General features: G+C 41.8%; 1 protein-coding gene across 2 annotated transcripts in view; it reads right to left on the reverse strand.

Moving 5' to 3' along the window:
* Positions 1-13,152, reverse strand: part of LOC136444892 (glutamate receptor ionotropic, NMDA 3A-like) — a 51,319-nt gene that overhangs the window by 14,198 nt on the left and 23,969 nt on the right. The window contains exons 2-3 of one of the 2 annotated variants that reach the window (XM_066442649.1): positions 892-1,490; positions 41-64 (exon numbers count right to left, since the gene is read on the reverse strand). In XM_066442649.1, coding sequence (XP_066298746.1) covers positions 41-64; positions 892-1,490 — 623 coding nt within the window. The remainder of the gene's footprint in view (positions 1-40; positions 65-891; positions 1,491-13,152) is intronic. The other variant, XM_066442650.1, reaches the window with a different exon arrangement.

Here is a 13,152-nt window from a genome sequence, read left to right on the forward strand (position 1 = left end):
ACAGGAACACACCTACGGCCAACTGAGAACCATACAGTACCTGCTCTTAGCAGAGGACAGGGGCCTGTTTATCCGTCAGAACGCAACGGGATAGAAAAATGTTAATGCTAAGAATTATCTAACGCTACTGCTGGAGGGAAAATATTAAGATGAGCAAAAATCTACAGACGAAAGTAATGCATCGTAAGCGAGATATAAAGCGAATCACAAAGGGAAGTACAAAACCGAATGAAAATCGCAAATCTACTCTAAAAATCAAGGCATGCTAAAGGCTTATATTATGCAGTTGTATATACCTGGGGTTTATAGTGCATTATCTTTGAACGGGCTTAAAGTTGGCACATCATCAAAAAGCATTACCAACATTCAAAACATTATCAATTAATTGAAAGGAAATTTTTGCCTAAATCACAGACGCATACTAACGAAATGCTCAGCCGACGATCGCCGTACAGTTCTTGCCACATATTTCTTACAGCATCCTCCCAGCAGACCCGATATGCTCGTTACCTCCCATAGCGGCCCTGCCCTTCCGAGCCACTGAACACGCTTCTGGCGACGTCACCACTAAACAGCTTTCAGCCAATCAGAGGGTTTACTAAGGCTCATCTCGAGCAAAGCCGCAAAGGACACTGGGAAGCTATCAGCTTACGTCTTACATAGCTACTTAATCATTCATGAGCAACTAACGACAGTTTGTGCCAAATAAGGCTAGCTCATTAATCATTTATGAGCAACTGTCAGTGACGCCCCCAGAAGCCAAAATCTCCGCTCAAAAGATCAGGGCCGGGAGGGTGTCTTACAGAAGAGATTTGCGCAAGAGCTACTTGACGGTCGCTGTCACATACTTTAGCAGTACATATATATATACTTTAACATGGAACCACTTACTTGTAGTAATCCTCAGATCGAAACTTTTTGTTGTAACTGTCCGAAGCGTCACAGCATCCCTTGCGGCGCTGTAGAGCTCCGTTCCCGTTGTAGTCTCTGTGGACTTTGTTGAAGGAGTCCATTAACAGAAACGTGCCGTCGTAAATCTTGTCAGTAAGGGAGTCATCGCTATATCTCACCGCAACAGTTCCGACAGGATAGTCTTCCAGTACGTGCTGCGATGTCGTGACTGCCGCTTGCGTTAAGATCCATGCGTGGTTCGACCCCGTTAGACCTAGAGTCTTCGCCATACGGAACACTCTCATGACGTCACTGGGAGAACCATGCAGAACAAACGCCCTGCAGTTACTCTGCTTCAAGTTCATCAGGTGCCGACTCAAGTCCTCGTCATCTCTCGCGAGAGAGATCTTCTTGGAGGCTTGCCAGTGTACCCCGGATGTTAGGTTGTCCAGTTTCGCCATGAACTCGTAGTCCATGGAGGTCTGTCCGATGACCAAGGCGGCGAAGCTGTACAGCACGTTTCGCTCCAGCAGGGTGACGATTGCGTGCGCCTGGTGGCCAAATGCTGGCTCCAGCCGTACAACCAACGGGATGTCCAACTAGAAAAGAAAAAAATAAACACATAAAAATACGGAGTCAGGGAGCTATATGTCGTGCGTATAAACGTCCGAATATCTCATATTTAGTTTGAGTGTCAAATATTGTGTACAGCCAACGGGATGTCCAACTAGAAAAGAAAAAGAAGAAACATAAAAATATGGAGACAAGGAGCTATATATATGTCGTGCTTAGGAACGTCCGAATCTCTCAGATTTAGTTTGAGTGTCAACTTAATGGGATCGCTGTAGACATCCAAGTTTGAAGTTTGATTATCTTTTTCGAACTATCTAAAACCCATATTGAAGCCCTCTATATTCTAGAGAAACTGGAAATGTAAAGCATCGTGTTTTCTTCGTTTAAGGTGGGCTGGTATAGCAAGGAGTTTATAGGGCTTAGGTATACTTTTTGCTGATTTACGACGATATTGGTTCACATTGTTGCGTTGAAAATTATGAAATAACGCATACATGTTTATCCATATTGCGGATGCATCTGCCCAGAACTAAGATAATGCGATTAGTAACGACTCTTTGGTTGATTTGAAAACAAACCACCCTTTCCATATTTTGCGTCTTGAAAGGTTCTGTTATCATCTTGCATTTATAATTGAAGCGTCCAAAGCAAGTTTCTACCGTCTCAAGGCCAGGGTGTATTTATTGTTATTTCGTATTTAGTAGCTGAGGAAGGTTTTATGGTGTATTTAATCAGGACTTTTAATGAACACGCTGTTCGAAGTAATCAGCTTCTCCGTGGGGTTGCCCCCGGGTCCATGCAGGGGTCCACCGCCATCTTTCTTCTCCCAGCGTCTCTGACAGGCTCTGTCAGGGTTAATTGGAGATAGCCCGTAAAGACATACATCACAAGACGTCTGTGGTGACAGGGGACGGCAAGCACCCGCAGTAGGGGCTACCATGGGTGAGTGAGCGGGGATGGGGAGTTAGTCTAATGAGGCAAGAAGAATTTTCTAGGTCAGGACACTCAGTGAGGGCCACACTCCAGTAATCCGCGCAGGCGCAGAAAACCGACTTTTAGCCCATAGACAGGTTTGGTACCATTGGTAAACGTAAGTTTAAAAGGGCTTTGCTTTTAGATCTGTTGGTATTTTTTGAGCTGGATGTTACAGGTAAGGGTTTTTACCTTGCTATTGTGTTGAAAAATCAGACTTTCATCCATGTTTGTGGTGTCTGTGGGCTGTAGAAGTTTGGTGTTGCGGTGTGATTATCAGGTTATGAAGAGGGGTCAGAGGTCAATTCTTGGAAACATGGCTGAATACGTACGGTTTCTGCCGATTAAAAAGTTGAAATTATGCTCTAAATTGAAACCTTTGAGGTCAGACACCCCTGCCAATGTAAGTTTTACATGGACTAAAATTCAGGTAGGTGACTTTTGACAGCCTCTATCTTACATGATTACCATGTATTAGATAGCAGGTCTGGATTGCTGTCTTGTGGCCTGAGGAAATATTACGATGGCCATAGAGAGTGAGGGAAAATGACAAAACATGAGATGTCTCATATGGATCATATAGATACATTTGTATAAGATGTCAGTTTAGCCAAAGGAGATATGTGAACTTGAAATACATGTAGCTATGTCCATATCCTCTTTAATGCGGTCATGAATGATTATGTAAATTGTAAATTTAAACTTAAGACTACTTAATGGCGAGCAGCCTTTTCACTTTATGTGTAGAATATCTGTTTTTCTAACTCAAATCTTGGCCAGGTCCGTAACGATGCAAAGGTCTGTGGGGAGGGGGGTGACTGATATGTCGGATAAGATTCAGTTGTGCAGAAAGTTACACCAAGAGGGTACAGGATGTGTCTATCTTTAACTCATTCAATTCAATTTTGTTGTGACGTTGACTTTCACATCAAGCTAAGAATTGGGTTGCAAAAACAGAATGTTGATTTTGGTCATGTTACCCAATAGGGGTGGGTACCGGTACAGAAAATTCAGGTCCGGTCCAGGTCCAGGTCCAGAGGGTCAGGTATAGGTCCAGTTCCGGACCTGTACCTGTACCTGATTATAGTAGTGTCGCAGCACATCATATTTTGGAGAGCGAGACACAAGTAAAGGTCTCTGTGAGTCCTTCAAATTATGTTCAAATTGTATATTAGAATGATATGATTATTCTCGGTACACACTAATGTGTAAAAAAAACCGGTTTTGTACCAATACACGGTACCGGTACCCAGTCCTATTACCCAACGTTCATCGTTCCATCTAAATTCATCTCCAAATGCTCTACGGTTTCCCTCAACCTAAAAACCAGGAAGCGTGATATTAGTAGGATTATAGTGTTGAATCATCAAGGCTATTTCCCATGACTATGGAAAACTTCTTATCTTATCTGTAGTTCTCTCCCGTGTAGGTGTCTCCTGAGACGGAGCACGTACTGCTTGAGAAGCAGATCTCCTGATTGATTCACACCTCAGAACACTCCTCGAGACTACTGACTCAGGTGAATGGAGCGTCTTTACACCCGGGGGAGTCTTAAAGTGGTAGAGTTTTACCGTGCAACTTCTGCTCTATTCGGGCAGAAAGCCGCGCTGTTGTTACTGTTATTATTGCCTGATTGCACTTTATCAAGAAAGCTCTGTGTTTGTATCTGTAGATCTGTGAAGCCGGTGTTACCACATAACTCACAAGCTCTGTATCAGATATAGTTTAGGTACATTGTAGAACTTAAATGTTGTCCTTATAATTTTAGCTTGAAAGTTCATCTGTGTTGGTAGAAATCATTCTTAAACGAGTTTAAACTGTAATTTCCAACACAAAAAATTGGACTTACCCAAATTTTCGACCGTACGACATCGGTCTTTGTCAAGGAATGATCCATCCACCGCTGGGGTGACGTCACGTTATGCAGATAGCACACGTGACTCCGTGCTATCTGCATAACGTGACGTCACCCCAGCGGTGGATGGATCATTCCTTGACAAAGACCGATGTCGTACGGTCGAAAATTTGGGTAAGTCCAATTTTTTGTGTTGGAAATTACAGTTTAAACTCGTTTAAGAAAGATTGTCCTTATAAATTATCTATGCCCGAGCTTTCACCATCTAGAAGACCTAAAAAAAACGACATTTCTACTGAAATCACAAAACCCACTAACCATTAAAAACGTGGGACTTTTCATCAGCCACTGCCTCCAAAGAAGAAGTCAACCCCCCCGGTAATGTTGTATGTAGAAATATTAGTTAGATGCATAGAATAGACACTTGTTACCATTGTTACCCTTTCTAATGTTTGTACCCTTGCAATTAGCCTACGGGCACAAATAAAAGTTATACAAGTGATACTTGTTTCTAGTTTTCTTCTTTCACACTTGAGCAAAAGCTTCTCGATGTCTTTTCTAGGCTATTCGTCGATTGATTGTTTTATGTACGTACGTGTTAATATTTTCAAGAAATAATGCTTACTGCCTGAGACTATAGAGTGTTTATGTGCTATTCAGAGTGAACGTTTGGTTCAATGTATTAAACAAGCTATTCATAATTGCGTTTGATTTAGTGCAGATTATATAGTTGGGTGTTGTTTTGATGCTTTTGAGAGAGTCCATGGCCACTGCTTCGAATCAGGGTCGGCATACGTGAAGGCACTGTGGATGGATATATTAAACCTACCTGGGCAACAAATAGACTTCGTGTCGTTTCGTGGGATTCAATAATTGAGTTTTGAGACCATGTCTAGAGTGCGTGCAGCGAGCTAGGTCTATGGAAATCAATCTCCAATGTCTTGTACCATAGCTCTCTGTATGTTGTAGTTTACGTCTCAACGCAGGGAAATAACACTGTTGGAACGCCCGTCTGTCTCTAATGATTGGCTGATGTAGACAGAATCTGTCTTCTTTTATCCTGGTCGATATTTGCTACTCTCGTGTTCTTAGTAATTAGAAGAAACCTTGAAGTCGATACTGATGTGGAAACGTGAAGACGGGCATACAAATAACACGTCTTAGACGTACGTACAAATAACGTGTCTTAGACGGACGTACAAATAACGTGTCTTAGACGGACGTACAAATAAAGTGTCTCAGACGGACGTACAAATGACGTGTCTTACGCCCCTGTCACATTTTTGCGTATATCCAAGTGCGCATGAGTTGCGCATTAACATTTCTTAGGTTTAAGGAAAGTTTCCGGGGTAGAAGTTGTTTTCTGCGTTGGCCCACCGTTGTGCAGCCTAGTTATCGAACCAAGGAAATGACTTCTTGGGCTGAAAACTAAATCTTGACCAAAACATTTTAATACGCAACTAATGCGGGCTTGTATATACGTGTGACAGGGCCCTTGGACCTTAGTTGGTACACAAAGGGTGAAATTGTCAGGCGGAAAAAAAAAAGACAATTGGTGGATTGCTACAACCCGGGGCGAAGGGTAAGCATTTAATCATCATTCTATTCAACAATGGAAGCCCAACCAGAAAAGGAAAAAGAAGTCTTGGGACAGTGATAACACCATTGGGCCTCGTAGTAAAACCTTCAAAGTTTTGTTTCCTCATTAAAGGCCCTTGCCGCAGAGCCCTGAGAGACGGTGCGAACAGCTACACGTTATTCCTTTCATCAATCGCCTGTCCCTGTCCAATCCCTGCTTATCCGCGGGAGGCGCACCTAATCCTACTTAGCGCAGACGAAAGGTCCTTTGCGACACTTTAAACTGAACGTTCCATCTATAGTGATGCTTAACTTTCATTTCCTTCCCATATTGACACATCCCGCTTAAGCGGACGTCGTTCGCACCTCCGAGATCTCTTGATATCACGAGGTCGGTCTAAAAATAGACCACGAGCGAATGAAACTTTAGTCCGGATTAGGAGATTAGTATCACACACCGCAGGGATATTGGGCATTAAAGTACGTCAGCTACACATATTGTAAATGCATTTAAGTTTGGTTTTTATTTCGTGCTGAGGGGAAAATGGAGTGTTCGTGGTGGTTTTAATTTCGCGACAGTGCTTATGTCAAATACTGCTACAGTATTGGACAAAAATGTTCGCGGTGGTTTTAAGTTCGCGTTGAAACGGTCGCCGCGAAAACCGCGAACATAATACCACCGCGAACATTTCTGCATTTACAGTATCGCTTGGTGGGAGAGTAAGAAGAGCACAGCGGGAATTTAGGCTTAAGAGAAGTCAGCAGAAGTCATTTGGCAACAGTAGGGAAAAAGAACGTTACCATGCCGGAAGACCAGAAACCTGTCAACAAGTTTTTCGAGGGTCTTCCCCCCAACCGAGATTATATACCACTATCATAACAATTACTGTTTCTTATAACATACAAACATAAGCAAATAAGATAATAAAAAAAACCCAGCTCGTTATGAACATACGAGAATGTATTAAAAACCAACGGACCAGCTATATAATGAAATGATACAATCAAATGACATATCGAATTTATTTGATAGAAGTTAAAATACAAAACCAAAACTGATAAGGTATGAAGCATAGCATACAAAGCAGACGAGATTGATAACAATTCTTTTCCTTAACTAGAGTTCGGCGAAATCATAACTCCATAGAATATCTAGAGCCTTTGCAAATATTAGGCAAATGATATTAGCTGCTCATTTGCATGCTTGATATCCGTTCATGTTCCACCTACATGTTCCACCTACATGCAATCCAATTATGAAAAACACTGAATTAAAGAATTTCTTCATCAATTATGAAAATGAACTGCTTATTTGCATAACTTACATCTAATTGTATACACCTCTGGCTAATTTGATCAACCTGATGGATAGGAGACAGCCCCACCCTTCTCCGACATGCGTGACCTGGATTTTCCGGGAAGGCACCGTCCGTTTTCCAGGACAATGACAATACACAAACTGCACACCTCCTTCGCTGTCTTACCGCACCAAGCTAATTGCATCTGAGTTCGGCGACTTATTGAGTCAATGAGACGGGTTCAATGAAACCAATTTGCCGGCAGAAAAACGGCCGCTGATTATTGGATGTGGCTGCATCCTTTGGAGCATTGGAACTCTAAATGATGTACCCTCGCTATTGAGTTCAAACGATAGTTCTCATTAATTGGTAATTAGGATAACAACACATATTCTGTTCAGTTGAAACCTGTGTTATTGAAGATGATGGTAGCGTCAGAGGATCATTTTACAAAGGTATTTTACTGCATTTTCTTTCATATGCAGAGAATGGACTCAAGTATTGAGCGAGCAACTCATCTACATGCTCATGGACAGTCTTAACGGCGTTCCATTTATAACCATTCCGGCCTGTAGGAAATTGTAGTGGTCGTTACGAGATAAGACGTAATGTTGTTGGGTAGAGTCGCGATGCATTTTGTATTGCAAATGGATTACCTTATCAATGCTAATGGTCTTACCACTCATCACGGAGACTTCTGCGTGACGTAGATATACCTGCCCGGCCACGGCAAACGACGTTTGCATCAATGACCATTGGCGGAAATGTGATATATCTGAAACGGGCGGTTTGGGGATTCATCGGACCGTGTGTATAGCATGTAAATCAGCATCTTGTGATAGTTATTGTTTAGAAAATCGTGCGTTGTTTACTTTTTGATGTTGAACTTTTATTTGATATCAAAAGCGACAAAACCTCATGACAGATGTTTTTTTGTCCATATGGTCGATATGCTGTTATTTCACGGTTCAGCGTATGTGTGCCATTCAACCAGCTGTCGTTATACAATGGTGAGCTTGAGGTCAGTCAAACTTTTAGCGTCACTTCCTCAACGTCACTTCCTACTGCTGGAAGATAAGCTCTTTGACACGTCCGCGTACGCATGCGCGGCGATAGGAACTGTGGGTAATATGTCAAAGGTGAAGTCCCATGTGACGTAAACAAAACCCGTCTGCAAAGTGTTATGCAAATCAAGACAATGATCGAGGTCAGAACTGTTTACAAGCCAGGGGCCTTCACTTTTGACATATCACCCACAATTCCTGTCGCCGCGCATGCGTACACGTAAGTGTGAAAGCGCTTATATGCCCGTTCATGCAGGCAGCATTTTCAACATCGACTTCGCAACATCGCTGATTTAGAGACAATAGGCAGGGTGGTGTCATCCTAATTAGTTTACCACGGCCAGGAAACTAACTAGAATGACGCCAAGGATTGCATAGAGCACATTTTTTTATTAAACATATCAGTAACACGTCTACATAGGTAACGTTTCAGACATGACGGCAGTGTATTAATTTTCAGTTATCTTATAATAGCCTGGCTAACAAATGACAGGAGACCGTCCAGATGGCTCGTTTCCTTTGATAGAATCAAGATGATAAACTAAAGTTGCAGGTCTATCGTCTAAGCGTGTTCAGCTATGATGAAAATTAATGTTGCAAAACCTGCCTATAGCACACATATTGCTAATGAATCAGCGTCCTTGGAAACTTTACATTCACCTTGTACTGACAAAAAATATAGCTCGCTGTGTGCTTTTCAGAACCGCACCCTCATTCGCCTTTGATCATACCCTTTTCCTCACATATCAGACGACAAGGAGTGATTTTGAAATGCCATGGAGTGATGCACCCTTTTGTGCTGGCGGAGGCACTTACCCAACGCAGCGTCCACGTGATTATAATCATATCGACAATTACAAAGGGTTAAACGATTGTAGAACGCACATCACTAAATTCTGTCTGCCTAAACGTATTTAATTGAAATCTGTGGAAAGAAATTTCCTTTCCTAATTGCTCTTCGGGCACTTCGGTTTTGACTTTCAAATGTTCTACACAGGAAAGGATCTCTTGGTAATCCCAGAGCGGTTTCAGCCGGCAATTTGCAAGGTCCTACCATCTCTCTCCATTCTCTTGTTTTAATGGCGGTGGCCGGTGGAAATTGCGGGCATCCCTGCGCTTTTAGCTTTCTCAGGTGGCTTCTCCTAAGTGCCATTATCACTGATGGGGTCAAAGGGTGGGATGCAATTTCAGAAGGAGATACGCTTGATGTGCCCTCATTAGACCGGCTTGTGTGCATGGAAGAGCTTCACACCGTGCAGGGTCTGTTGGACCGCCGGGAGACGTGGCCAGCGCGCCGATGTTAAGAACTCAGCGGGCGAGGAGGCACAGACGTCCGTCTATTTATCAACGTCAAAGCCGACTAAAATCAATTAACCTTTCAGCAGGAAAATAATCTCGTCTCGGCAGCGCTCTACTCGCCGAGACGGTGCTGTTGTACCGGAGGGGAGTTGTGGAGAGGGAAAAAACACATAGATTATCATCTCTGACAGATACCGTCTGTTACCTGCAGTGTTGCGGTGTGTCTAGACTCTAGACGGAAACACATACGTTAGAAGCTGGTTTGCGAAAGTTTTGATACCAATTACAATAATTGTGAAATAACACGTCCGTAAGAAGTTTCATCAGGTTGATAAATCAAGTGAATATGGTTTTCGTCGGTACACAACCATATTCTATTCTTCTGCAGACGTCTCAACGACCTGTCTTTCGTCTTCATCAATATGCAAGATGGACAGTTTCTATCGGTGCATAGTGAATTTGTCATGTCAGTGCAAGTCACAATAAGTCAAATCTAATTTGCACTAGATAGACATTATAAGTTCCCTTTTAACCGATACAAACTGTTCATTTTGCATTGATGAAGACGACAGCTGAAACGTCTGCAGAAGAATAGAATAAGGTTATGTACTAAAGAAACTATATGTTTAGTGGAACTATTATGTTTTGCATGCTTTTGAATTTGAAAAATGTATCTATAAGATTTAAAAAAAAATGGTGAAAAACATCTATCGATGTGAAGCATTCTTGCCAACCTCCTAAGTTGCGAGACATCATTTGAAAAATATGAAGCAAAATGATGAATGGTTTTGCCAACATCGATCACCGTTGCCATCTCATTTTGCGTTCAACTATTCCTGTATCCAATTCACATACATGGCCTTGGCATAGCATGGCTAACCAACTGGACCATATATCCCTGTTGCAAAATGTACATTTATCATATTTAGTATGCGGCCGTTATCATCTCTGACGCCAATGACGAACTATAGACCACAGTTTGCGAATACAGTACAACAAGTTGAACTGGAAATGCAATAAACTGGACATGAACTTCAAGTGATGTACTCAACTGAATGCCCCAATAGCGTTCTATCTACAAACGTATGACGCAAACTGCTTCAGTATATTCCCGAAAGCATGTGTGATACATGGCGTCTTTGTTGGCCCTTAAAACGGAGGCCATGCCATGCCGCGTTATGGTCAGTAAATCTCTCCATCCTCCTTTATCATTAGCTTAAGTGGACGATGGTGCGTTATTCCACCATATTGACTACAAGGTTTAAGAATGACTATTACATCCAGCAGCTTGGCAATATCGTCATAAAGCGGACGCAATCGGCTGATCTACCTATCTACCTCCTGACGTCTCAGTTGAGCACAGTTGATATGACTAGGCTGAGTAAAAATAGATACGTTATTTCTTTGGGGACTGATATCAATTTGATGGGAAGCGGAGCGCTGTAGGTTTGGAACAGTTGGACTTTTCCACACATCCCTTGCATTACTCTGCCAGCCACATATACCAGCTAATAGCAGTAAGAAATATTGGCTGCTACATCCGATAATTCGGTAAAAATAGATGATACTGTTTGTTCTTTTTTATGGAACTCTATTTATTTACATTCAGACAAAAAGAAGATATGAGCATTGTTAAGGAAAAGAGCGGAAAATGTATCTATTCAAGCGTATTTAATTTTTTTGCAGATTGAAATTTCACCCAAAAAAGGTAAAAACCGAAGACTCACTGGAAAAATATTTAATGGTACTAGATGACTTTGATCTAAGATCAGCAATCAGCAAAATTAGAATTAGCGTCACCCCTCTTGAAATTGGTATCAAACGTTACCGCGGTATGCGAAAGACGTAGCAACATACATGTTATTTCAAAACAATCCTTCTATAGATTCTGAATTAATGATTCAAATACAAACACCGTTACTGAGAACCGCTATCAGAACTATCGTAACATTCTTAACGAAGATTATAAGAAAGGTTGCAAATTCTTTCCCGGAGGCTAATTACAAGTACATGTGACATAAAAATGATGGACAGTGGGAACAATGTACCATGTGACTACTCTAGACTAAAGATTAACTGTTAGTTCTAACTTATTGGGTTTGATTTCTATTTCCGAGACAATTCAAGACGAAAGATCCCACTCTTATTGTAATGTGTGGGTTATAAGGCTACACTGCCCATACTATATGTGAGACACGCAAACCTATAAATCCATCTAATGGTGCGCACAGGGCTGTTTACGGATGTACTTTATAACTTTCACGCTCGACGGTTGAATCGTAACCCATTTAGAAACTGTCAAGGCACAGGAGAAAGTCGTCACTCGGTAAAGGTCGTAAAGTGGCGGAGAGAGAATAACATTCGTCTTGCCTGACAGCCGCCATGTTTTTTTTTCGGCTTCCCCATACATGGTCATACATCAGTAACGGTTTGTTCTGGAGATCAGAGGAGACGGAACTGTTGGTGGTTGATAGTGCTCTTTGTCGCTACGTGTATGGGATATCCATACGATGAATGGACACTTGACCCTGTGCTATCTCTTTAGGATGTGCCATTCGTCAGGACCAGATAGCGCCGATGACTCGGCGAAATGATTCTTCCTGAAGCTCTCAAGCTGGGATTTATAGAAACAATGTTGAAAAGTCTTAACCGGACGTTATATCAAGTCGATACCCCTTATATGTTTCTGGAATCAGATTATCACCAATAAAAACATGTTAGCATAAATGGCCATATAACCACCACGCATGAACGGGCACGGTAAGTGGTCAGCTCCCAACACCTTGCTGAGTGATTGGTTTATGCATTGCATCGGTATGACCTCCACGAGTCATTGGGCACGTACATGACGCCTCGACGTATCTGACGTCAAAGATCTTAACGGGCGTCAAGCGCAACTAAAGTGAGAGGCATTCCTTTACACCTCTGTAAAAGTTGTTGTATGCTAGCCCATTAGACCTTAGGCGACAGAGCATTCCTATATGTGAAGCTTTGCTTTCTTAATTCTAACTCATAAGAGATGAAAATATAGTAGTGCTTGAACTTGAAATCATTACAATATGACTAAATCACTGATGGGACAATGTTGCCGCAGTATCAAATATGAATTTTAAGGCTGCCTCATATATTTTGACAAGTAGATATTGACAAATTCTTTGCTTGATCATCATTGTATCTTGTTGCTCCAGGTGCATGATGATATACGGGAAGGGCTAGTTACATGAAAAAAAAATTATGCATCCCTAGCATTAGAATGTGCCGAATAAAGAAAACTCTTATTACGAGCTACGTACGCCTTCGCCATTTGTCTTCAGAATCAACGGAAGCTTAAGATTGCTGTTTTGTTTTTGATTGACAGTTATATCAAGTGTCAAATTCTTCCATGCACCAACCAACCAACCAACCAACCAACCAACCAACCAACCAACCAACCAAACAACCAAACAACCAACCAAACAACTAGCAAACCAAATAACTAAAACAACCAAACAACCAACCAACACACAATCCAACAAACCAACCAACCAACCAACCAGTCATCATGTATCAATGTCAGATTTGTATTTGACAAACAAGGTTTGATTTACTCATCATACATATCAGTTCACTTTCAAAAGGTACA

The sequence above is a fragment of the Branchiostoma lanceolatum genome, chromosome 11 (genome assembly GCF_035083965.1).
Source record: "Branchiostoma lanceolatum isolate klBraLanc5 chromosome 11, klBraLanc5.hap2, whole genome shotgun sequence".
NCBI classification, from domain to species: Eukaryota; Metazoa; Chordata; class Leptocardii; order Amphioxiformes; family Branchiostomatidae; genus Branchiostoma; species Branchiostoma lanceolatum.